The sequence below is a fragment of the Carassius auratus genome, chromosome 34, assembly GCF_003368295.1.
Source record: "Carassius auratus strain Wakin chromosome 34, ASM336829v1, whole genome shotgun sequence".
Taxonomy (NCBI): domain Eukaryota; kingdom Metazoa; phylum Chordata; class Actinopteri; order Cypriniformes; family Cyprinidae; genus Carassius; species Carassius auratus.
In genome coordinates this window covers 11,548,832-11,575,324 of record NC_039276.1, presented here as the reverse complement: position 1 = coordinate 11,575,324, position 26,493 = coordinate 11,548,832, and the positions used below count along the sequence as shown (strand labels likewise).

At 36.2% G+C, this 26,493-nt stretch overlaps 2 protein-coding genes across 2 annotated transcripts; one reads left to right on the top strand and one right to left on the bottom strand.

The window, feature by feature from the left end:
- The first annotated feature begins 418 nt into the window (after window positions 1-418).
- On the top strand, window positions 419-6,158 carry LOC113053194 (cell cycle control protein 50A-like). The gene is made up of 7 exons (XM_026218018.1): window positions 419-1,022; window positions 2,027-2,143; window positions 2,935-3,042; window positions 3,214-3,304; window positions 3,424-3,573; window positions 3,664-3,876; window positions 4,127-6,158. The coding sequence occupies exons 1-7, from the start codon at window positions 825-827 to the stop codon at window positions 4,312-4,314; spliced, it is 1,065 nt and encodes a 354-aa protein (XP_026073803.1). The 5' UTR covers window positions 419-824; the 3' UTR covers window positions 4,315-6,158.
- LOC113053193 (discoidin, CUB and LCCL domain-containing protein 2-like) lies at window positions 5,630-26,493 on the bottom strand. The gene is made up of 15 exons (XM_026218017.1): window positions 26,173-26,493; window positions 24,214-24,438; window positions 21,655-21,792; window positions 19,316-19,367; window positions 19,137-19,209; window positions 12,642-12,775; window positions 11,631-11,671; window positions 11,213-11,428; window positions 10,993-11,117; window positions 10,242-10,389; window positions 10,033-10,161; window positions 9,212-9,305; window positions 8,964-9,010; window positions 8,771-8,884; window positions 5,630-8,686 (listed from the first exon to the last, which is right to left on the bottom strand). The coding sequence occupies exons 1-15, from the start codon at window positions 26,276-26,278 to the stop codon at window positions 8,313-8,315; spliced, it is 2,016 nt and encodes a 671-aa protein (XP_026073802.1). The 5' UTR covers window positions 26,279-26,493; the 3' UTR covers window positions 5,630-8,312.

The following is a 26,493-nucleotide window of genomic DNA, read 5'->3' as shown; positions in this document are numbered from 1 at the left end:
GAATGTTTTTTTACTTGCTGACGTTAGCTGTGTGTACAATAATATAATTTGTCAATTTTCCCGGGAAAGAAAGACTAGCTTGTAAAACAAAATTGTTATTATTTAAGATTTAATTCACTTTAAACTTGAACTACACTATGATAACTGAAAAATAAAAAACAGCTAGAATTATTTTGTTCTTGTCTCAGGTAAACAATGACGGACCATGGTCCATTCCAGAGCTGCAGTGAAGGAACAGATAAAATAAGACTCTATTAAGCAAGTGTTCTTTAATTGTTCAACATGGAATAGAGCCATTGTAATGTATTTTTGACATATGCCTGCTGCAAGAAAAAAATATTGTGTGTGAATTTATATTTTATTCTATGATTCTAAAAAATAAAAAAAACCCTGATTAGTCAAAAACATCAATCCCTTTTTCAGTTTTTTTGTCTTTGTACACCAGGAGCCCCTCCCATGATAGACTGTTGATACTTTATTCAGGATATACTGTTACAACACACAAACTCGTGCACCAAGCACACACACATTCACCCAGATGCTGCTCCCACACATTACAGCAGAGTCCAGGAATGAGGAGAGACTCAGTTCTAATGGAAAAGAATGTGTGGAGTGCTGGGGAGGTTTAACAGTCGGAGCTAAAGACAGGGAGAACAGTTCTCTGTTTGTATAAGGTGGAGTGGTTGTAGTTAATAAGTAACAGTCCCTTCAGGTTCAAAGGTTCAGTCACACTCGGAACTGGGAAAACTTCCTTGGGTGGCAGTTGAAAACAACACTTGCGTATTTGAATTTGTGTTATTTTGTGAAGTTTTGGAGAATCCGAGATGGGAAAGAAGCAGGCAGGTACAGGGCCGCTGTCGAGGCGTCCGGATAACTCAGCGTTTAAACAGCAGAGGTTACCTGCCTGGTCTCCATCTCTCACGGCACAGACCGTGCTGCCAACCTTCTACATCCTCTCTCTTGTGTGCTTGTTCCTGGGCATATGGCTCTTCATCACTGTTGAGAACACATACGAACTGAAGGTTAGACATGTTTTTATCATGTGCGAGCTTGCAAGGCAGCAGGAAGAGGAGAAATAGACCAGGAAGATGTGTTCTCATATGGAAACAAATCCATCAGAGAGTGATTTTAGTGTGTTCTTATAGTGTAACAATGTGTTGGTCACGTTCTTTTGCTATTTTTTTGTTGTTGTAATAGATCTAACATGTAATTTCATACATTTAACATCTTAGTTTCGCAAAAGACAAACTGTTAATAATACACTGATAAAGACATTCATTCAGTTGTTTAATTAAAGTAACTACAATGGACAGTGAGCCAACTGTGTTGTTTGCTATTAGCACTGCATGCTAGGGCAGCCATACTGTAGAGTCCAGAATGTCATTGTCATTATAATGTAGAGACAGACCAGAATATCATTGCTTTGGGGGATTTTTTTTTTTTTTTTTTTTTTTTTTTTTTTAACAATCCTTATAAATAAAAATAAAAAAAACATACCACCAAGCACAAAGCTTAGCAACTGAATAGCAACATGAAGAGTTCAGATGTAAAAGCCTCTAAGTGGCATCTGAAATTTTATACACACACACAAACACACTGTATATAAACTTTTTAATATAAAAATGATGGTGTTAAATGCTTAGACTGGGCATTCAGTAGATAAATTACACTGATGAAATATAGGCCTAAATTGAAACCTGTTGTCGTTTTATTGAGAAATGATGATTTTACACTTTGTTGCTGATGTGAAATACCCTAAATTATAAAATGACTAATATATGAATTATAGAATGACTGCTACAGCTCAACATGTTGAAGTATGTTGAAAACAAAAAGTGGATTCCATTGAAAAAAAAAAAAAATCCACATCCAGGCACTCACATAGCAAGCAAAGGAAAAAGCCTTCAATTATCAGAGAGGGTTACATATTAAAAAACAGTACGTGGAGTACGTGTTGCCATGACTCCAACAAGTCACATTTTACATTCATATTGAATGTTGGTCTTTTTTCTTTTTTGTTGCATAGGTCGACTACACCAATGCTGGAACATGTGAACGGTGCTTTGATTTGAGGAAGCATGTCATCGCCTCCAAAACACCCTGCACATGCACAGTCAGCTTCCAGGTTCCAAAAACATTCCAGGTGGGTCTGGCTATATAGTCTACTAATATGACTATTTACAATACCTTTCAAATGTTTTGAGTGAAGATTTTTTTTAAAAGAAATTAATACTTTTATTGAGCAATAAGGACAATAAAGACATTTAGAATGTTAGGTTACTAAACATTTTTATTAAAAAATGCTGTTCTTTTAAACATTCTATTCTTAAAATAATCCTGAAAATAGTGCATCCACAAAAACTAAGCAGCACAACAGTTTTTAACATTGATAATGAGTACCAAATCAGTATTATTAGAATGATTTCTGAAGGATCATATATGACACTGAAGACTGCTGGTGATGCAAATTCAGCTTTTATAATATGCAAAATTTCAGGGAAATTTTTCCATCCACCTTTTTATTGTTCTCTTTTATGTAAAGTACTTTGAATTAACAATGTGAATGAAATGTGGTATATAAATAAACCTGCCTTGCCTTGTACAGTCCCACTGCTAAAAGGATGATTTAGGCTACATAAAGTAGGCTAACACATTATTTTATTATTATTATTATATTCTGCCCAATACTGTAGATGTCCATTTATTCTTTTTGTATAAACAATTTCCTCCAATTGGCTCCAATAGTTTTCTATTGCAAGTTTGTGTTCTTAGACCACTTTGATAAAAAGTTTTAATAAAAGAGAAGATGTCCTAGATTAAAGGCATATTTTTTAAAAAAAGTCTGCTGCCTAATTTCAACCAGACAACCTTGTGAACCTCATTTATCAACAGCCAGTTTCCTTTTAACATGATGTAGTAATTTGTCTCCCTCAGGGTGATGTATTCTTTTACTACGGTCTGAGGAACTTTCATCAGAACCTGCGGAGGTACATGGACTCCCGCGATGATGCACAGATGGTGGGGAGGAAGAACAACCTGAAGGTGCTCGACATCTCTCTCACTCCCCTTCTGTTTTGCACTCCTGTTTCACGCTCTCTCCTCATTCCTCCCACACACTGATTAAAATAACGTCTGTCTTTATTTGATCTCTCATTATGCTTCACATTAGTGGCGCTGTTATCACAATTTAAGATGTTGTTCTTGCTCACGTAGGCACCGAGTTCGTACTGCGCTCCGTTCGATTACGATGCAAACAGAGTGCCCATTGCCCCCTGTGGTGCCGTGGCCAACAGCATGTTCAATGGTAAGACCCATTGTAGAATTATGCCATCAAGCGGTTTTACTTACTTCTGTTTGTGCTTGTTTATTTATATATATATATATATATGTATGTAGTGTTTTTTTTTGTTTGTTTTTCTTTAGATTCATTAACAGTGATGTATAATCCAGCGGTTGGGTCAGAAATACAAGTTCCACTCTACAGGAAAGGCATTGCATGGTACACGGACAAAAACGTCAAGTTCCGTAACCCTCCGACCAACGACACGTTCACACTCCAACGAGCCTTTGAAGGTCGGCTACACACCATATAGGCCTACACCACCTGTTTATGAACATAACGTGTCTTGTTTTTCTCACTTTTGTCTCTCTGTTTGTTTTCAGGCACGACTAGGCCCTTATATTGGCAGCGTCCGGTTTATGAGCTGGATGACACAGACTCCAACAACAATGGCTTCATAAATGACGACCTGATTGTTTGGATGAGAGAGGCAGCCTTCCCTAATTTCAAAAAGCTTTATGGGGTTCTCAATCGTGCTCAAGGGCCTTTCACTGAAGGCCTGCCACCTGGAAACTACACCCTCTATATAAATTACAGTATCCTTTGCTTGATGGAGAACAGAATTGGTTGTAAGTGGAAGGAAATTGTTTAGCAGCACTGACAGGCTTTTGAGTTTGGTGACAAAACCTATGAAACGGCTTACAAATTTACATAGTCACTATATGAAGTCTTCTTTTCTTTTTGGTTGAAAAATTCCTCGAAGAGATTATATTCATCAGTGTCAAATAGTTTTCATTTATTTGTATTTTTTTCATAAGCAGGTTTGGCCTTGACCAATCAATCCAGATTTTCCTGTTGAGCCCTTTAGAGGTCGGAAGGAGCTGGTGATCTCCATGGTGACCTGGTTTGGTGGGCAGAATTACTTCCTGCCCATAGCGTACCTGGTGACCAGTGGACTGATTTTGGTGGCAGCTGTTGTACTCACGATGGTTTATGTGAAAGTGGGCAAAAAAGGCAAGAACATGGAGGACTAAACCAAAAGAAGATGGAAATATCCAACAGGAAAGAATGACATCAAATTGCACTACAGGGTCATTATTAGGCATATTGAAAACTATTGAAATTTATTTTAAAGTTTACATATCAGACACTATAATTTTGAGAAAATGTGTTGACCAAAGCCCATTTGATACGGTTCTCTAATTATATTTATAGTATGATATAAAGTGGGATTCAAAATTCTGAGTTCACACTAAAATATGAGTAAAAATAAAATAGTGTGTGTGATTTGTGTTATTATATGATTTGGATTGGAAACAAACAAACCTGTATGAAAGCAGACAGTTGCATAAAATTGCATTTTACACATGGACTTTTGAACCCCGCTATAAGCTTCATGATTATATTCTGTTGAGCTGTGAAACTGGCCTGTATTTTCAGACAAGAAATTATAATTTCAAAATATATATGTATATATATAGTTTTTAAACAGTATGCAGTTACAGACTATTATTAATATTAATAGTCAGTATTAAGTATGTTCCGCATATTTGCAGTTACCAGTAATGTGTCCTAACTGCCAGCAGGAGGCGCCTGTGACAATCCTGCTCTGTGAACGCGCAGCGCGATTACAAACCTCCTGTGTGTGTTTACTGAACACCGCGTTTACTTGTTATACAGCACACGACTGGCAATTTTGAAATTTGAAAGTTGCATTAGAATGCATCAGTTTACAAACTTGACTTATGTATTTGCTACGGGCTTTCAATACTCCAGACAGTTTACAAAGTAACTCCTTGCTCGTCAGTATATAATTCCACTCAGTCAGGCGCTAATATTTGCAGGACATTTTAGGACACTTGTCGGTCTGAATTGATTTTGAGGAACTTTGTATACACGGGTGGAAAATCAATAGGAGTAGATGACGTATCAGTGAGTGACAGCAGTGTTTTCTAATTATTCTGTAATTATTACACCTGCATTATGACCTATGATATTAATTAAGGGACGACATAAAATATTTGAACTTTAAAATGTTCTGGTCACACTGCAACACTACTTGAATGAACTACAAAATAGTGGGTCATTAAAATATTAAAAAAGAATTGGTAAATGTGTGTAAAAATATTATTTTGCACATATGTAATTACATTATTTTAATATGAAATTTTGATGTTGAAAAATAAATTTTGGGATTTTAACTGGGGTCGCATTAATAAATGTGCGTTTATATGTTAATAGTTATGTGAATATTAAATAAAAATAAGAAACAGCACTGCTGAATAAATTTGAAAGCCATGATACATTCATTAATCCAGTTGTCTAAAAAAGATATATATAAAACTTCAGTTTAACATTTAAAATTGTTTTATATACAATCAATCTACAGTACCTATCATCATTTAGAGACAGATGTACAGTGAACAGCAGACACACATGGACACAAACAGACTTGCACAGAAACACATCACATACAACTCTGACAGGATTTCAAAAACTATAAGCAGACATGCACATACACGACTGAATCTGGTATACTTTTAAACTCACAAAAACATTAAACATACATGCACTTCCACAGAGACACCACTGTGGACATTGCATTGCTTTAAGCCAGTAAACTATCGCAAGTACCGAAATATGACTTTTTTTGATATTGTACTAAAGGACAAATGTAACAGTGTACAAATCTGACTCTGAACATACATCACCCTGGCATCCAAAATCCATAGTGTGAGGCAATGTTTGGTCTGATAACATTAAATCAAATGGATAATATGCTTGGACTGATTATCCATCAGGTTGTTTGGTCAAGTCAACGATTAAAAGAAAAAAAAAAGACATATAAAGACAACTTGGCACAGAGCAATGCACAGAGTGTTATAGGCAAGAATGTAGGCATCCTGTGTTTTGCTCTTTAACCTTTGACTGCTATAGGGTCACATCTGGTAAAGGTACCCATTAGGACAGTGTAACCATGAAAGCAGTGCATGCTTGGTAGCTTAAACCTGACCTGTTAGTGGTTTGGGAGTATTAATACAAGACACATCAGCAGGAAAAATAATGGATGTTTGCGTGGCACAGGTATTGACGTGCATGACTAATAATATATTTGGCATGAATGTGTATGTGCAGTCAAGCACGGAGGACTTTTCCATGGAAATTGAAAATGCAGCACCTGCACCATTGCAGTACCGTTATTTTTAAGAAAGGCCTTGCTAGTTCCTGCGCTGAATAAATGTTAATCTACTTTAATTTATTCAGACTAAACTAAACAATGCACGCTACCAACATCTGTTCCAATACCTTGTGAGCTGCATACCAAGACAGCATTTTAAGGCATAAAATGTTTTCGCCTAAAAAGCACTGCACATTGCAGTGAGTTCAGTGAAAAGATGGCTGACATGTTGTAACAAATATTTTGTTAATTATAAATAACCAAATCATTCAATAATGAAAACTATCTATAGCCTAACTAGCTAAATATATGTAAAAACTGACTATTTTGCCCAATATTTGTGTGTAAAATGTATTTTTGTGCTTATTAGACTGCTGATGAGTTAGCTTAGCAACATGCTAACCATTCTTAAGCATTGCAAAATAGTTACCCCTAAGTTTCCATATAATGGCTGGAATACACTACAAGATTTTTAACACTAGGCATCACACATTTGCAGACTTTGGTTACGGAGGAAAAACTGGGCACCATTGGGAGTTTGTGGTGCACAATCTTATGTGAAATCAGTCGCTTCAAATTTGCAGACTGGCTGTGACTTTTTCGGCAACAAGAATTGATTTTTCCAGATTGTAAATTTGGGCAAAATTCAGGAAAAAAGTTGTGTATTCAAGCTTTAAATCAGTTACTAAAGATGTGGTGCATCAATGTAATGTTAAAGATATATATTTTTGAAATATCTAAATGTTTACTAGAATTTTTTTTATAATGAGACATCATATTGTCACTTGAGCTTTAATCAAATATTTTAAGCTTTAACCATATTTTTGACATTTGTTTATATATAATATACATTTATGCTTCTGTATAAATATATTGTTTCAACAACAGAGTACCTAATTTTGATGTATTTCTTAATGGGGACACTAGATTTGCACAGAAGACTGAAACACTTGTGAAACACTGAGAAACACTGATGTCATTAGATTACTGATGTTCTTGACGACTCGACTTGATTTTTTTTGTCTAAGATACAGGAATTGCAATTTTGCAATTTTCAAATAGTTTAATTATATGTTCATGTTATATTTTGACTGGATTTGTGAGTAAAAAAAAAAAAAGAAAATGGACACATAACATCATAATATTGATATATCGATCGCCGACCCCTGAATCCATTAAACTAACCAAATCTCAGCATGTTTTGAGGTACGGGCAAATATTGTATCTTTGGCTAAGTAAATCAATGCCAGATATACACCCCTATAAGTTAGTATGCTGCATTGTTTAGGAAGATGTCTATGTAGGCAAGTTTACTCACTAGGTTTTGGAACAGAACTAGAGGAACCAGCACAGGCCTGTGTAGCTATGTCACAAAGAAGAAACCTATATAACATCAGAATACAATACAACAGTGCAAAATGAATCACAGTGTTATAAGAGTGTTTGTCTATTAATTTTAAATGGGATCATTTGTTATTCTGTGAGGGCGGAATATTTCTTTGCCTAAAGGGAAAAATGTGCCTTACAATGAGCCATCAAGTTGAATACATCTCCGCTCTCAGAAAAAAATGCACAGATATCTAAGGACTCACAGTTTGACAGCAGAGCACAGTCACATATATGCACTCGTACACACACATTTAGACGTATGAACACACACAACACTTACAGAACACAGTAGTGTAACGAGATCTCCGCTGTTCTCTCTCTCCTGACATTCCTGTGTGTTATTTCAGTGATAGGACTTACACGGTGTACAATTTGAGACGGCACATTCTGATCTGATCTGCAGAGTTCTGGGAAAGGTAGTGTTCAGCCCAGGGTTTCCAAATGGGTCCGCCCTTTTGTGATTGGTCAGTCTTGGTTCTGAGACTGTGCACTGTGGGTATTCTGTGGCACTTGGTACAACTGTCCCTCTGTGGGTGTGGCTTGATCAGATGTGCTCTTGGGTGTGTCATAGGCTGAGCTAGCTGATTGGCTGCTGTCTGTCCGAGCCACTAAACTACGCCCCCTGAATGGTAGAGTGCCTCCTGATAGGTGGTTAGCCCTGTCAATCATGATTGGCGTGGCGTATTCAGTGCCAGAAGCAGGAAGGGGTTCAGCGTAAGCATGGTAATGTTCCGGGGGAATAGGTGCATCATACTCGGGGCCACCAGCCTCTTCGGGCTTAAACGTTGACCTTTGTCCAAGAGAGGCCATAGTACCGGTGACAAGTGGTTGGGCATATTCTACATGGATGGGCAGAAAACAGATTGTTCAATGGTTTGTTGGAGAACATAAAACTAATTTGACCAGTTTGTTAGTATGCTTACCTGCAGGCACCACCCGGGGTCTCTGGTGGTCTACTCGTGCCGTGGTACTGTAACGAACACAGTCTTCTCCATCCAACTTAGAGGGCAGCAACTGTTTCATACTCTTCCACCACACTAAAACACACATCCATGCATGTTTAATAATTAATTTAGGTGTTGATGCAAAAGAGTAAACAACTGAGAACAGACGCACCTGTGCGCTCCCAGTGTGGAAGGTCGTAAGTCACCTCTGGGCTTTTTCTGTAGGTTTGAACACAGATGGTGAAGATGTTATCTCAAATGGGTTGTCCTTTGAGGCTATTCGCATTTAGTTTAAAATGTTCATGCACAACAAGGTTTTAATATGTTGCTAAAATATTGTAGCGTAATGATCTCTTGGTGATTTTTAAAAACTATTCAGAAATCAAATAATTTGTTAAGATATTGAAATGTTTTACTGACCTGTTCTTCCACAGCCAGGAGCACACCATCACTAACACCAGGGTTGTCAGGACCACCACCAATACAGGAACCAACACTGCCACCAGCGCCACTTCTGTTACATTTACACAGCACATTATTATCATCAATCGTCTGTTAGCTAAGTTATCAAAATGTCGTTAAATATTAACATTTATACTGTTTTGTTTAAATAAATGAATAATAAAACACTGAAATCAAGATGCTGCAAATATACTGATGTTAAATATTGTATTCAGTATTAAACAGGAATGAAAGATGGATACAACTCATTAAAATTGGGCTGTTTCACCCATTTTTGTTTGCATGCAATTTGTATTTTTATAATTAGAGTAATTATAGTTGTTCACTTAGCAACATGCTTAAATGAGAATCAACAGGAATTAACAGTAAAGCCGAAATGTGTGCACTTCATATGAGAAGCATGTGAAAATCAAGTTTGCTGTCTAGATAAAACATCTTAAATTCAGACATTTTTTGAGGTTCCATTTCACAAAGAATGCTGCCTGAGGGGACGTTCACACAGAATGTGCTTTTGTCTTCCAGTGTGCTGCTTTTTCATTGTTTTTCTATGTAAAGTGATTGACCATCGCATTCACTGCTCGCTCATGACAGCATTCTAAAAACCCAGCGGGTGGGTTAAAAGGCCTTGAGTTTTTTTTTTTTTTTTTTGTGCATTCTGTGTGAACGAATGACCCCTAAGAAAGTAGGAGCCTATATATAGACAGCAAGGGATAGAGACAGCTCACTAATGTTTATTACAAAGCTCATATGTTAAATAACTAAATGAACTGTGTTCTTACCATCGTGAGAGTGCGGAGGCATGGTGGTGTTTCGGATGTTGGGTGTGTGTGTCGTCCTCTCCTGTAGGGGGGGCACTGTGGTTTTTCTGCGAGGGGGAGGAGGAGCTGAATGGAAGATTCTTGGCCTCGCTGACCAACAGAAAGAGGTCCAATCATATTAAGCACAGATAGTTAGCCAAAAATGAGACACTTTCTCTGATTAGTCTCACCGGCATGAGGTTGGCAGCCCAGCAGCTCCATTTTAAGGGCGATCCTCTGGTGCCACTGCAAGGGACATATTCTGATAAAGCGTGCTTCAATTGGAGGAATAAAGTTGTTCCGCACTTCCTGGAGATAGTTGGTGTTGGCTTGGAAAATCTGTTACAGAGACACAAGGACACATTGTCTTGGCAACAAAGAACATTTGGCCTTGGACCAAGGTCCGTCTTATTTACGCCTAATCAATGCGGTTCTCGTTAAGCTCCCTGACAGTCAATGGACATTTATTATTAATGACAACAGAGTGCACTTTAATTTCAGGCTCCTTAAACCGCAGGAAGGTGAAACCCTTTTTCCTGGAAATATACAAACAGTGATGTCATTCTGCAGCAGTTCTATAATACCCCCAAACACAAAAGAAGATTAGGAAAAAAACACATGGTCTGCTTCAAAACCTACTGAGCTGGATAGGCTAGTCAATGTATGGTGCCTTAAATTCAATAGCATCGCATCGCATAAAATTAAATACAAGATGGTGGATAGGGGAAATCCAAAAATGTACCTTATATTAAATCCTAGCATTAGGGTAATATAAATATCTGTCAAAATGAATTGAAAGTCAAGTATTCTGTGCACAGTGGCTTTGCTGCCAACGTAGAACATTCCAAATCATTCATTTATAAAGTTTCTGATAGTTAGGATCCTTTATTAAAAGATTTTGGAACCGAGTTAAGCTAACACAATACAAACAATCCTCCACACCTTGTTTTTATCTGATCCCACTTCTTGATAGGGTTTCCACTGCTGTCCATCGTGGCTATAAAACACCTCATAGGCTGAAATGTAAAACTGATATTCTTGGAGGCTGGAGCCAGTGGTGGTTATACCTGAGAGGCAGAGGCAGAGGCAAATGACTGACCATTCAAGATACAGATGCAAACACACTGATCCTTTCTTTCGCTCTCTCACACACAAACTCAACCTGTTATTTTTTTCTCTTTCTTCAAGTCCACTTGAATCCATTCTTTTGTGTCGCTGTTGGCTGCTGCCCACGGACGTCCCGGTGATTTGAGGCGAGCACCTGTGGGGCCCCAGACAGTGGGCTCCTTTCCGTGACCGCCCCATTCCCACTCTGAGGAGGCTGTGATCTGAAAATCACTGACCACCCCTGACTCCAATCCCAGAGTGCCATAGCAACCTTAAAGAGAGTAAAAATTAAAGGTTCTATTATTAGATCATCAAGGTGTTGGGCATTTCTTTAGAAGTGACAGGAATAAAGAAAAAATAATAATTTTTAAATCTTTATTAAAGTATGTAAAATCTCTATTATATTCCCCTTTTTCATTATTAAATTAAAGATATAATAACATAATTTTTTGATGCATTACTGATTCACTCACCGCTAGTCTTGAAAGTAAAAAGGCTGGGGGAGAGATTTCCACTGTAAGAGGGACAAAGACGCAGCTGTCATTCTGTCTAACAATCAATCAGTTTATTACACACAAAAATGAATTTGCATTTCCAAACAGAAATAAATACCAGTGGTTGCAAGGCAGTAAAATGCTTTACTAAGTTTAAGGTTTGAGCTTTGATTCTGTATAAATGAAATGCTGCATCAAAGATGTTTTGCACACAGCATGCATCTAGTTTTCCACTGGCTGTGCACGAGAATCAACAAACAACGTAATATCATCTTTGCGGTGTAGACAACCACAGTTAGCTCCAAACAAATGCATCAAGTATGCAAATGTTAAGCTGTCGTTTAAGCTGTGTTCACGTCATGTCTGAATTACCATAATTACCAGATGACAGTTTAGAGCAGTTCAGGTCCTCTGACTCACAAACTGTTCGTTCCTATGGCAACGCACAATTCATAATAAAAAAAGATGAATCCATGTGCCACTTTGCTGTTCGTGAAAGTACTTAATTCACTTCTATATGCTCTTGCAAAATACTGAAAAAAAAAAAAATAAAATAAATAAATAAATATATATATATATATATATATATATATATATATATATATATGAGTAAATAATAAAATAATAATAATAATAATAACACAATATTAACTATAATATAAATAAAGCTTAGATAAAATTTATTTTCCAACTTTTAATTGCAAGTTCAAGAAAGATGGATTTTACTTTTAATACACATCTTTTAATATACAATATTTACTTTTTAATATACATTTTAACCCCCCCCCCCCACATAGATAGATGGATAGATAGATAGATAAAAAAGGAAAAAAAAGGGCATTAAAAAGTTAAAGGTAACTGATTTGCAGAAAGACTCAGAAAAGCATATTAAGAGGAATTTCGATACTACACTGCCTTGCAAGCCCTGTAATCAAATGAAAGTGATTTTCCCATGAAGAAAGCCAGCAAGAATGCAAATGGGTTACTCACGGCACAGATGTTACATTGTTGGCCAGTGAGCTTTCGTAGTGTGGGATGCCTTTGCTGCTGACCACACTGATTTGCCCCCCCAGAGTGTTGGAGACCACACCCGCATGTATCCCGGCCAGACAGATAGGAGAAGACTGCAGAAAGAGACGGTGAGACATTAGGACAGCTGACACTGACTCACTATCCTTAAACCCACAGGCTGTGACCTGGCACAATGAGGTCACATCCTTGAAGCAGAACTGCAGTGTTGTCATTTATGCCACTGTGATAAAAAAAATGACATATGATTCATTAGACTAACTTCTTCCAAAGTTTAGACTGAGACATGCACATACAATACAGTGTTCTTACAGGCCAAATACACACACGCGATTCTATTCATAAGTTTGGGCTCGGTTCATTTTCTTTGTAAGAAATTTATATTTTTTATTCAGCAAGGACACATGAAATTGACCAAATGTAACAGTAAATATATCGGTAATGTTACAAAAGTTTTCCATCTCAAATAAATGCTGTTCTTCTAAACCTTCGATTAATCAAAGAATCCTCAAAAATATATTTTAAATAATTCTTAATTATTTTTAAAATAATTAAGCAGCACAACTGTTTTCAACATTGATTATAATAAGAAATGTTTCTTCAGCACCAAATCAGTGTTTTTAAATGATTTCTGAATGATAATGTAGAAAACTGTCACTTTAAATTGTGATAATATTTCAAATGATTACTATTTTATCAATATTAATAATACTTTTTCACATTATTAAATAAGTGTGGCCTTGGTAAGCATAAGAAACTTCTTTCAAAAACTTTTTTTTTTATATTACGACCTCAAACTTTTGAACATTAGTTTATTTGTGGATATAAATCTCTTAAATTATCTTTCAGTGTTGTGTACAGAATAAATGAGTCGCTCTTATAAACTCAGAACCGCTAACATAGTGGTGACCATAGCAACATACAAGATGTTTTTCAAGAAACATTAGCGACCAGAAATGCATTATTATTATCCTGTAATTCTCAGTAAACTACAGCTGACAGACATCAACCATTTAATTTGCTCATTAAAGGGATAATCCTTTAATCACCCTCATGTTGCTCCAAACCTGTATGATGTTATTTCTTCTGCATGTGGAACACAATTGTTTTTTTATGTTTTTTTTTTATTTTTTTTATCATGTAATGGATGTCATAGAGGACCAAAAAATAAGAATTTCATTGTTTACACTTTTTCCAAAATATCATCTTTTTTTCTCAGGAGGAAGTCAGTTATACAGGTCAGGACTGACACAAGGTAAATGATGACAGAATTTAAATTTCTTCTGCTTGCTTTTTTTCTGCTCTCTTTTTGAACATTTGAAACCAACAGAAAAATTGGCTGTCAATGTCAATTCGTAATGAATTCAGCTGTCAGTTGCAGTCGACGCTCAAATAAATAACCAAATATGTTTGTGTCCATTAAAAGAATCAGGTCAGATGCAACTTGGAATTGGTTAAGTTTCAATTGTTCAATCATTAGTTCACAAAATCCATGCAGAATTACGCTGTGTAGTCAACATTCAGACTACACAGCGTAATTCTGCATGGATTTTGTGAACTAATGATGAAGAATAGCGATGATAAAGCTTGTCAGAAAATACAACTCATTTAGCAGCTTATGAGGTGACAGGAAATGTACCACATTTGCCATCTGCTGTGGCAGCGCATAAAGGACAAAATGCAAGTACCATTTACACACCTAATGTGCATTCCTCCCTCTGTTTTGTTGAACTAGGACCTTTAAATCTCCCTGTCTTTCTTAACTTGCCTAATGTGTCCAAGGCTTTCACAATTAATCACATAAACAAATCAACAGAAATGTCTGTTGTGCATGTGAATGCAATAAATTTAAATGGATTTACATCAGTCTTATAGTCCTGTACAAAAAACAGTCCTAATAAACAATTTTTAAACAATCTGATCCACAGATGCGTGTTTTATGGCGCACATACTGTATATTCTCGGTAGCACTCGAATGCACATCATGCTGAAATCCCGATTTCCAAACTCATAAGTAGGAACTTCCCAGAAGGACTTCAAGAAAATAACCTCAGTGTGTATATGTCCAGAGCCACTTGCTGTCTGGCACTAGAAAAATAGTAAAATTGCTAGTTTAAAAAGAAAAAAAAAAAGACAGTTCTGATTAAACATACACACACAGTTGGGACTCCAAACCAAAAAGAGACCACAAACACTAGAAAAACTCTCAACACCCACACACACTAGGCAAACTCTCAACACCCACACACAACGACACCGCAAACATACACCACTTCCTCTGGGCAAAATAAAACACTGCTCTCGCCACAAACAACGTTGGGCACACATGCACACACACCCACACACACACACACACACATTTGTAAAGGCGTCATATGGGCCCCGAACTAATTCTGAGGGTGTATCTGAGCAGAGAAACAAGACTGTTGTCAGCTGGTCTGCATTAGAAAACCATTCAGCCAAACCTGATCTAACATCTCCCAGAGAAACACGCTGTCATACACACATTAAAAACACACGCACATACATCCAAACACACAGACGCACACACCAACACACCCCTAGGAGACTAACAGCTCTAAAACTGACACACAGAATCATTTACAATGACTCAACTTCAAAAGAACGTCTGCTTCTCACTCTGTCTTTCCCTCAAACTCCTATTCATACACCCTTAAACACTGATTTCAAGTTAGAAACATGCTCTCAAGAAGATAACTACCTATTGTGTTCAAACTGACAAAATGAAATCATCTACAGTTTAAAGCAAACAGGAAGAATTAAAGCAGTGATGAGGTCATCAGCAATGACCTAATCAATGTACGGCTAACCCAGCGTGCGGTCGCTCTAAAAGAAAAATTCTTCTGTTAAATACACACTGAAAAAAAGTTTTCAAGCAGTACCTCATCTAATTAATAATTTGTCTTTCAATTTAGTTTACAATTATTTGTTTCATTTTTCAAATAATATTTTTTTCGTTCAAAACATTGTTGAATATAAATATTTTTCATTAAGTGCTCAACGGAAAAATATTTGTTTGGATGAATGTACAATTTCGAGCATGCCTGCGCATGCGTATTAAACAAAAAAAGCGACGACCAGCCACTAAATGTTAAAAAATGTTTTTAAAAATCTGAAAATGTCAAACTCAGAAGAATGTTAAAAATCTGACACCTTAGTAGCAAGTTACGGATATGTAAAATGTTAATAAAATGATGTATTGAAAATTATTGATGTCTTTTTGGATTAGATTTGTATCAGATGCTATTAATGATGTTTCTTAATGGTAATCATGTTTTATTAAATTAATGTTTTTATTTGTATAAAACTAAATTTCTATTAACTATTCTATTAAGATAAATTAAATCTATATCTGTTGGATTGGATAAAGTTAAATATTTCTAATACATATTTCTTAAATTTAAAACAATTGTTTAATTGAATCTTTATATATTTGATTGAGAAAACTAAATTATTCTAATATTTCTTAAATGAGAAAGTTTGTTTTAATTAAATCTATATCTTTTTGTTTAGATCAAAAATAGAATTTAAATTAATTTACTTTCATCAACAATTAAAAATAAATAACTTGCTCTAAACAATATTTTCTCTGTCTATGAAAACTATTTAGTAAAACCTGATAGAAAGTATATTTTTCAAGTAATAAAATATAGATGTGAACCATTACCCTAAATTTTTTTAATTGGTTGAATGAAATTTTTTTTTCAGTGCAGCTTTTACCACAGACAATAATTTAGACTCATACCTTAATTTGTAAAAAACATTAGGTCGTCCACTTATACACTAGAAGTTTCAAATATGCTGTTGCTTTAAAAGTATAACCAAAGAGGTAAAACATAACGTGTTAGCATGACAGTTGTGTGCAATTGTGCAATTTCAACAGTTTCCTGACCAGTTTACTAAAAAGATGCAATTCTCTGAATAAATAATTTCTAAGTGAATTCCTTTTAACTTGTATTACATCAATATACATATTCCTTAAAGGATGAATAACACTTTTATAAACACTTAAGAATGCAAAGAAACATTTCAAACATGAAGCCATAGAGAATACTTTACTTTAAAGAGCTGAATGACCGCAGTTAAAGAGGATTAAAAAATAATATAATGCTGAACCAACAGCACACACACTCCTTGTGTCCCTGAGCGGTGTCTGGTTTTTCCAGAATTCAATGACAAGTCATTCACAGTGATTCTCAAGTTGGGAGCTCACTGGAGAAGAAAATAATCAGTGAATAATGAAATGATAGTCAGTTTCTTCATGCAGTGTATGAAGGTTGAAATGCAGTGTATACGTGAGAGTTCATAACTTCCAACCCTCTACGGACACCTTGGCAATTGATTCACCATTGGCTAGTAAATATTTTAGTTTACTCACCAGACAGATATTAAAAAACTGCGCCATTTAAAAAATATTATATATATATATATATATATATATATATATATATATATATATATATATATATATATATATATATATATATATATATATATATAAATATTTGTAAAATGGCGCAGTTTTTTAAATATCAGTCTGGTGAGTAAACTAAAATATATTTTTTTAAATATCTGAAAATACACTATTAACATCAGTCAGTCAGTCAAGCTTTATAATAATCAAGTATTATTTAATAATAGCACTTTAGTAATTAGAAGTAAACTTGATAACCATGTTTGAATGCATATTAGTCATTTTAACTGAACATTTTAACTGGACTGGTGGTGGTGCTTTTTTGGTCATTCAGTGTTTCTCTGTAAAAATAATAATAATAATAATAATTTGGAAAAAGTAACTTAAAATAAATAAGATAATAATGATACAAATTCTAATAAATAAGAACTATTACAACGGCTCTATGTAAAAGAAGCTCTATGTTAAATCGTGCACCTGAGGGAATTTACCGCTGATTAGAGAACCGGCTTTACTGACGAGATGCGCATTAACGATCGGCCGATCGTGATCGGAGCACCCCTAATTATTAAGGATTATTGAGCTGTTAGATTCATGAATATTAATCAGGTTTTGTGCGTTCGCTCGAACTGATTTGCTGAACTCAAAACAGGGATGATAATAGGTGAGTGCCAGCCAATGAGATTGCCGTTTATGCATTAACTCGTTCAACTATGGGAAAACCCAGCTGTTCTTAAAGCTGAAGACTTCCATAGGAATGCTGTGCATCCATTGAGATGAACTGCAAAAAAGCACAGATCACCTGACGGAGAGTCAAACTCTAAAGCCCTCAGTCAGAGAGTGTTGTTCGCGAGTGAAAATATATCTGTGCTAAACTTATACTTAGCCTCCATCTAACACACTGGCAAGTAAAATCTGAGAATTTATTAGCCATTGGCTAATATTTGACATCATTTAGTCGCCAGAATGAAGATTTAGTCACATATGTGAGTGATTTACTTGCAATGTAGAGGGTTGACTTCTGAAGAGAAATAGCACAGATAATGGACAAGGATTAATCTTTCTAGTGCACGCATGTTTGTACACACAGACCTCACTTTGAAAGGCTACTGCTGCATCCTAATTTGCCTACTAACCTTGCACTAAAAGTATTTTGTAAAGAAAAAATACATACTTTTGAATGTGTAGCAGGAATGTAGGCAAGCTTTGGGACATACTACTTCGTCGTAACTGCGTCTTAAACATACCAATCTGTCACTTAGTTACGTGCATCCTATAACTGTTTAAACTGCCATGTCAATCCTTTAGAATCTGTTTCATTTGATCTCCTACGGTACTAGAGTGAAATGAAGTAATACGTTGACCTGCCAGTTGTGGGTTTTCATGACAAGAAAGAACTCTCCTCATGCATTTGCATAATAATGAATTTAGATGAATTTTACGACCAAACGTATCTTTATAAAAGGTTACAATACTGCTGCAGATTAAATGTAATGGGGATAACATTAAATATTTTTTTTGTCAGGTTAAATAATAGTATTAATCGCTCAACCATCACTTATGGTTCAACAATCACTTAACCACTTTATCCAAACCTCTCTACTTAACCATTGTTCTAGCATATGCACCATGTTAGTAACACTTTTTATTTATGTTTGTAGTTCTAATCAAATCCTTGTCCAATGCAGTGGATTGTGGAGAGTATTAGCCGTTAGAATTTCTATGGATCGGCACTTTGACTTGAGACATTCATTCTAATATTGAATAATATTTAGGATGGTTGTATGCAAATGGGGAAGCAGCATATGTGTTCGACTGTACATATGCACTAGCATTTACATAAAAAAACCATTGTATACTTGGGATTAACACATTACTAAAAATGTCTCCTGTACCATTCTTTAAATAAAGTCATACAGGTTTGGAAGAACATGAGGGTGAGTGAATAATAACAACAGTATTTTCATTTTTGGCTCAACTAACCCTTTAATCTAACATCCACTCAGTAGTGGCATACTTACATCTCTGTATCCATGCGGTATGGTTCCCGAAACCTCTCCGAAATCAGTCAGGCATCCAGCAGGACAGAATTTACTGCAAATGCAGGATGTCAAAATGAGACATAGACACACATGTACGCAAGAACATGCAGGCACACACACACCCCAGGCAGCTATAAATGATAAATATATGTGGGTACCTGAACTCCGCTTGACTGAAGTGGTTTCCTTTTTCCAGACAGGTGATGAGGTCTGAAAGATGAGAAAAGAGACACATTTTCTTTGAACCCTCTTGAAATACATTTACTTCTGTCAGATAAAGCAGCACATCAGATGGTTGCCGTGGTGACACTATTGATTAATGTCCTCCTTCCACACAAAGATAATAGGCAGTTGTGTATGTGTGTGTTTTCTGCGCACTGGCCATTCAGTAAGTGGTGTAACAGACTGGTGTATTGTGTTTCATTTTTGTGGATAAAAGCCTCCAACTGAATGAACAGATCAATACCAACTAGAGTTACATCCGTTATGCTTTTCTGGAAAAAATATATATAAGTGGTGTTCGCCCTTGCAAAACTTCCCGCCACAATGTTGGAATGTGCATGACCACGTGTGCGCATTTCAGGTTCAAGGTATTTTGTGGTGTTATTGTACCCATTACTCACACCCACAACATGGATTCATCTGTCTCTTTCCTGACTCATGGGAAATATGATATCTCTCTCTCTCTCTCTGTCTCTCGCAAACACACAGTCTCTGAGCACTGGGGTAAACAGGTGTAGCTCCCACATGGCAGTGTGAACCCCTGACCGCAGACAGCTCCAGAGGTCAAAGGGCAAATGTCATTGTTAAGATACATCAAACACACAAGTGCACAGCTGTGATTCCACAGATTTGGAGGTTTAGGAGGACGTGCCATGCTGTTCAGATCACCTTCACAAATGTGCTTACACAGCAGTTTGAACATTTCTGCAGCATTTGACATTATTACGAAAATAACTATCACTTTTTTTTATGCTTTAGGCATTAGAACTAGTTATTTGAACAAACCCCTAACCCCAAACACGTGTCTACACCACACACGAGTGTCTTAACTACACACACACAGACAGATAAAAAAATAAATAAAATCCTCTGTACTAATTAGGACTAAGACTGGCATGGTCTGTTGTTTCTCATTTGATAAAGAAACAGAGACCAAATCTACAGTATGTAATTTAAATCTATGTAACAAATCATGATATTGGAGTAACCAGACAAAGCTACAACAATACAAGTAATGCAAATGTCTTAAACCTTATCGTGACCACCATTAACTGCCATTATAAATATTGGAAGAGCCAGGACATTTTTTTCATATAACTGATTATATTCGTCTGAAAGAAGAAAGTCATATCCACCTACAGTGTCTTGAGGGTGATTAAATCATGGGGTAACTTTCCTTTTTGGGTGAACTATCCCTTTAACTACATTTTACTGTTGAAGACGCTATCATTTTGCATGGTACTGCATGGTGATGCCGCAATCAGGTGGTACAAGTCAGAAAACTTTCAGAAAATGCAAGTTTACAAGTGGACACTTTTTACAAGCTGAAACCTTGTAGTTGTGGTAATTTAACATGCTGTGAACACACCGTTTGCATTCATAAGTGTCAAAACTGAAGTATACTTTAGGCATCTCTAAGCATTTAGAGTAGTGCTATTACGTAATCGTTATTATGGATACATTTCTAGAAGTTATTTTTCAAATGGTCACCTCACATTGAAGCTGCTTGGAAGCAAATTGTTTTGTATAAAGCACTATATAAACAACCTTGACTTGACTGGACTTGACTTTCTAAGCAATCTGACTTGCAATGTAAATCCAAAAGACACTGAAGGAGTGGCCAGAGATGCAACTACAGATTTAATTGGCAATAAGCAACAGCCCACAACACCTTAGCAACATCCAGTTTCACACAGAAAACATCAACATTTGCACAAAAAAAAAAAAAAAAGTGGGGAAAAGTAACATGCTTAGATGCATTTCTAACACTATGACGTCTTTGTACATAAAGAACCAACAGCCATTACATAATTTCCTCTCATTTTAAATTACTTTAAATTATTGACTCTTTTGAAATTAACTGCATGCCATTTATTAGCTCTCTGGACGCACCCTGGAACCAGCAAAAACCCTAACACCCTTACAGTCAGAAACATACACTCCTGAAAATAATCTTTCTAATCAGTTTCATAAGACGACCCTCAGTCTCATCTGAACAAACACACACAGTTGCCATAGCAGCTCATTTTTGCATCTTGAGACACATCCAAGTCTACTTCAACACTAATTCATACAAGCAAAAGCTTTCACACATACAGGACAATAAGTACACTACCATATTTTTTTTTGAAAGCAATACTTTTATTCAGCAAGGATGCATGATTAAATTGCTCAAAAATGACAATAATGTTACAAAAATACTTCTATTTTAATAAAAAAATTTTTTTTTTTGTTACCTTTGATGATAAAAAATAAATGTTTATTGACTGCTTACCCTTGTGCTGGCTTTTGGTGTAGGAGAGGAAGAGGCCACGGCCGTTGTTGTGTGGTCCACTCATGAACTGCACTGTGACCTGATGCCCCTCAGACTTTATGACAGCGTCTTTCCATTCTCTCCCTCCACAAAACTTTACTGCAGAAAGAGAGATGGGATTCATTTTCAATTATTTTCCACTTACTCATAAGCACTCCGTACTAGAGCCTGACCGATATATAATTTTGCTGATATTATCGGCCGATATGAGACTGTCGCCGATATTTCATATCGGCAAATATGAGGTCGATATTATTTTTTTTACTATTATTTATTTGTTTACGGAAAATAAAATGCAGATAAAATGCTTGAAATTGTGTAATTACTTTGTTTGTCCAGCAAAGCGCGCTCCTTTTTTTTGCTACTGGCTAACTGGATGAAATGCTTTAAAGCTTAGGTCTATGGAAAACCATTGAAAATTTGAACTGCCATATCTCTGTAATGGCGTGGCGAGTCACCACCAAATAAGGGGGATCCCTTCAGCTTGACAAACCCTCTCATATGCATATCGATTTTATGTCTACAGGCCCTCTTTTGAATGAGACCACCCCTTCGTTGATATCCCCCTGGGATTGGGAGTTAGGGGTGGTTTAATTTGCGGTGCGGCACCGACTGATCTAGCGATCCCAGGGGCTACCGACACGCGGAGGGAGGCATCCGAGAGGGCTCCTCAAGCTCAAAGGATCCCCCGAATTTGGTGGAGATCCACCGGCGTGTTCGGGAGATACTAACATCAGTCAACACTTTCCCTTCAAGTTCTAAGTGCCCTGTGAAGTGGACTTCACATGAAATTCTGCCATTATTGCAGTGCCAAGGGAACGTACACGTTCCATTCAAATGGCGTTTTAGTGCGTGAGACGTGAATTTATATTGTACATATTTACAGCAGTAGGGGAGAGTGTTACAAAGTAACACTTTTTGACTTTCTCAGTTTGTGTAAATCCACATGAGGTTCAGAACATATATATTTTTTATCCACAGTAATTTTACATTTGTCTGGTACATTTGTTCTTTATTTACCCTCAAATTTTTTTTATAAAAAGTTAAATGTGACAACATGAAAAAATGTTACATGGCTTTGAATAATAATTTCGAAACATTAACACCTGTTTCTCGTTGTTTCTCATTAAAATTAAAGTAAATACTGTAAAATACATAATTTCATATTAAAGCACATTGCAACGCAGTGTTAAAAATAATAAATAACAGATTGGAGATTAAAATAATAGCAGATTTGTCTAATTTTAAATGAATAATAAAAACTGAGATGAACATTTTACTTAAGACAGAATTGAAATTTTACTATGGTAAAATAAATATTCAAACCATGTGTGTTACAACTAACCCTGAATTATTTTGTGCCCTGCGCTCCCCTATATTATGTCACACTTCACACTTTTCTAGTAAGTTTCGTCTGTGTATGAAGACAGTAGTGCAAATATGTGAATGAATTTTCCGAAGTGAAATAAACTTCAACTGAATAAAGTTGAATGGAATTGAATTAAAGATTAATAAAACTGAACTTCAACTTTACTGTTCAGTACATTGATGTCAGACTCATTTTGGATATTAAAGTTTATTTTAAAATTTTTAAATTCCCTGCCTCCATTACATATCTATGTCATGTCATTATAAGTGTTTGATCACCACATTTGAGTGAACATTGCAAATAATGTGTTTATGTATATACATTGTTTATGTATATACTGTATAGTACCAGTCAGATGTCTGGACACACAAATGGGAAAGTGTCAAAATTTTGACTGGTACTGTACTATAATATATCGGCCGATATATCGGTATCTGCCTTTTTTTACTCCCTAATATCGGGCTCTACTCCGTACATTAGTGGGTGGTTTTGCTGCCATAACATAGACGCTGTTTACACCTGGTATTATAGTGGGTATAAAATGGAAATTGCAAACATCTTTTCTTCTCATTGTGACATACTGTATATTTACATTTATGCATTTAACAGACACTTTTATTACCAGTATATGTGGTCCCTGGGAATTGAACCCATGACCTTTTATTTGTTTAAAACAATGCTCTACCACAGAGTCACAGGAACATACAAGTAACATACAAGTATATACAAGTACACAACATCTTTTTACAATATATTATAAAATATTATTTTAACATTAAGGTTACTGCCAGTGTGAATTACTCAAAAAGTAGATTATACTGTTTGTAACTCTTATTTTTATTTGGTTTATTTTAAATAATTTTTTGTTTTATACTTATGCAATAATAACTGCTGTCATATAATGACAATAAAGATATTTAATTAAATTAAACACTGCAGAATTTCATAATTGACTTTAATATCAGTTTTTGGCAACTTGTGGACAACACATTTTATTAACAGCAGATGTAAATAGGCCAATGGATTACATAAGTTTTGAAAAGACGAAATGACTTTGTTCCCAGCATAAAGTAGTTTTCTTCTCTCAATTTATATTGGAAGTACAAATTTGACTGAAGACCAGGAAAAAACAACAACAACTGATTTCTCACCAATTTCCATTCGCCCTGGTCCGTGGCCATTATAGAGTCGTAGGTAAGACACTTGGCAGTTATTTGTGTCTATGTCAAGATCCGCAATGTGCACAATGATTGTGTGTCCAATGGTCACGCTGATCTCCCATTCACATACACAGTTGGAGGGATAGGACAGAGGGTATCCCAGAGATGCCAGGCTTCCACTGCCCACACCCAGCACTGTGTGTCCACAGCCATCCCCTGAAAAACATCCAGAAATGATCAAGCACTCTGCAGAGCTCAGATTCTAAGGTACTTTGATATATACATCATGCACCATGATGTTAAGAAGATACTACTCCAAGGTTATATCATTTAGCATGGAACTCTTTATTAGTGTTATGGAAATAACAGTCTAATCTTAATGCGGTACAATCAGCATAGATTAAGGTAAACTTATGTTTGATAGTGTCCAAATTTTGTCTTGATTATGCACAGATGTTTTGTCACTTAAAACTTAAACTTCATTTTGTGAAATGTTTTGCTTGAAAATTGTGCAGAAGATTGTCCTTGTTGAATCTTCATAAGAGGAGGAAGAGAGAGAGAGAGAGAGAGAGAGAGAGCGAGAGAGATGAGATCGCATTGCAATGCAGCTGCTTGCGCTGCCTGTCACGCGTTTACACACCGAATGAAACTCAGCTTGCGCTGTTGTTACGTAATCCTTGCTGGACAATATTCAGACCCCCGGAGCAAAAACAACAGCCCCATCCACACACACACACACACACCTCTAGCCTCAATGTTTCCCCTAGCTTTACTCCACCCACACAAACCTTATATTTCCAAAGTTTTATGCACAGAAATACTGCCAGCTATTTCAGATAACAGTCTGAAAATAAGAGAAACTGGCAAATTTTCATGTTTCACTGAATTTTCCTTGTTTATATTTTAATTAAGCAAGTTTTCAATTTAATTCAGCAAGCTATTAAATTAATCAAAGTGACAGTAAAAACATTTGCTAAAGATTTCCATTTCAGTGCTGTTCTTCAGAACCTTCTATTCATCAAAGAATTCTGAAAACAATTGTATCACAGTTTCTACAAAAATATTAAGCATTAAAGCTATTTTAAACAGTGATACTGATAAAAAAAAAAAAAAAAAAAAAACTATTGAGCACCAAATCAGCATGATTTCTAAAATGTCATGCTATTTTTAACAATATTTCTGACACTTTTAGTTGTTTCAAATAATGATCAGTATGAGACTGGCTAGTTGTCACATGTTTTCCTGAATATATTTCTCATGTAGGTTTCTATTTAAAATCCAGTTTCTGTATATATCTGAATGTCTTGGCTACATTCAATGTGGGAATCAAACTTTTTTTAATCGCTGACTGATAGATAGATATATTACATCTTAATCTCATGAGAGTGCGTTATTTTTATGATATTTCTCAAATATTTGTATTTATTACCGAGTTAATCTCGGATTGCTTGAGAAGTACTCAAATATGTGTGCTGTTAGTTTCTCTGTTTTAATGCAACAGCTTGACACTGGACAGCACATGAACTCTCTGCATATTTGGGAAAGCAGCGGGGCAGGCTCTGCGTCATCACGTCCTTCTGTTGCTCCAGCTGTAGCACAGCAACAATGTAAGTAATGCATGAATGCACGCGCACGTATGCAGCACAAACTCCGTCATTATTTAGCTGTACGTGTCTAACCAGTGAACTTATTCCAGGTTCAGTCTTATTTAATTGTCTTGGTTATTTACTAGTGTGGTTAACTTAGGTGTCTTGATCAAACACATAATTGTGAGTTAATGAACCGAGCCCGGATTTGAACCAACAACCTTTCAGTTACCAGTCCGATTCTTTAACCACTAACGTTAGTTTGTTGTGAAACCGCAATCAGTCCGAAACCCAGGGTGTTGAAGGTGTTAAGGAGAAGTTCAGCAACTCATAAAAACTTTAACCCCCTCTGAAGTTCACGTACCCTTCTGTGCCCGCGAGCTTCTGGCACCAAGGAGAAGGATGAAGACGATCAGGATGAAGACCGCAGCCCCTCCGGTCCCTCTGCCCACCATTACCGACGCGTCCATCCCAGCAGCCTGCAGTCCGAATGCATAATGCAAAAGTGTCCTGATCGAGTCACAGTCCTGATAAGTGCGCGCGCGCGAGTGAGTGTGTGTGTGTGTGTTTAGTATCAGGATGGTTTTATTGACGCTTCCTGGACTCTTGAGCGGCACACCGTTAGAACAAACACGAGCTCTTCATTCCCCGATCTACTACACGACTTCCTCAACTTCCGCTCCTC

Coding starts and splice junctions, on each gene's coding strand:
- LOC113053194 (XM_026218018.1), top strand. CDS start 825: ATGGGAAAGAAGCAGGCAGGTACAGGGCCGCTGTCGAGGCGTCCGGAT. Junction 2,144..2,934: donor AGGTTCCAAAAACATTCCAG/GTGGGTCTGGCT, acceptor TGTCTCCCTCAG/GGTGATGTATTCTTTTACTA. Junction 3,574..3,663: donor ACTCCAACGAGCCTTTGAAG/GTCGGCTACACA, acceptor GTTTGTTTTCAG/GCACGACTAGGCCCTTATAT.
- LOC113053193 (XM_026218017.1), bottom strand. CDS start 26,278: ATGGACGCGTCGGTAATGGTGGGCAGAGGGACCGGAGGGGCTGCGGTC. Junction 12,776..19,136: donor TACCGCATGGATACAGAGAT/GTAAGTATGCCA, acceptor CTCTTTCTGCAG/TCTTCTCCTATCTGTCTGGC. Junction 11,118..11,212: donor GAAAGAGAAAAAAATAACAG/GTTGAGTTTGTG, acceptor TCTGCCTCTCAG/GTATAACCACCACTGGCTCC.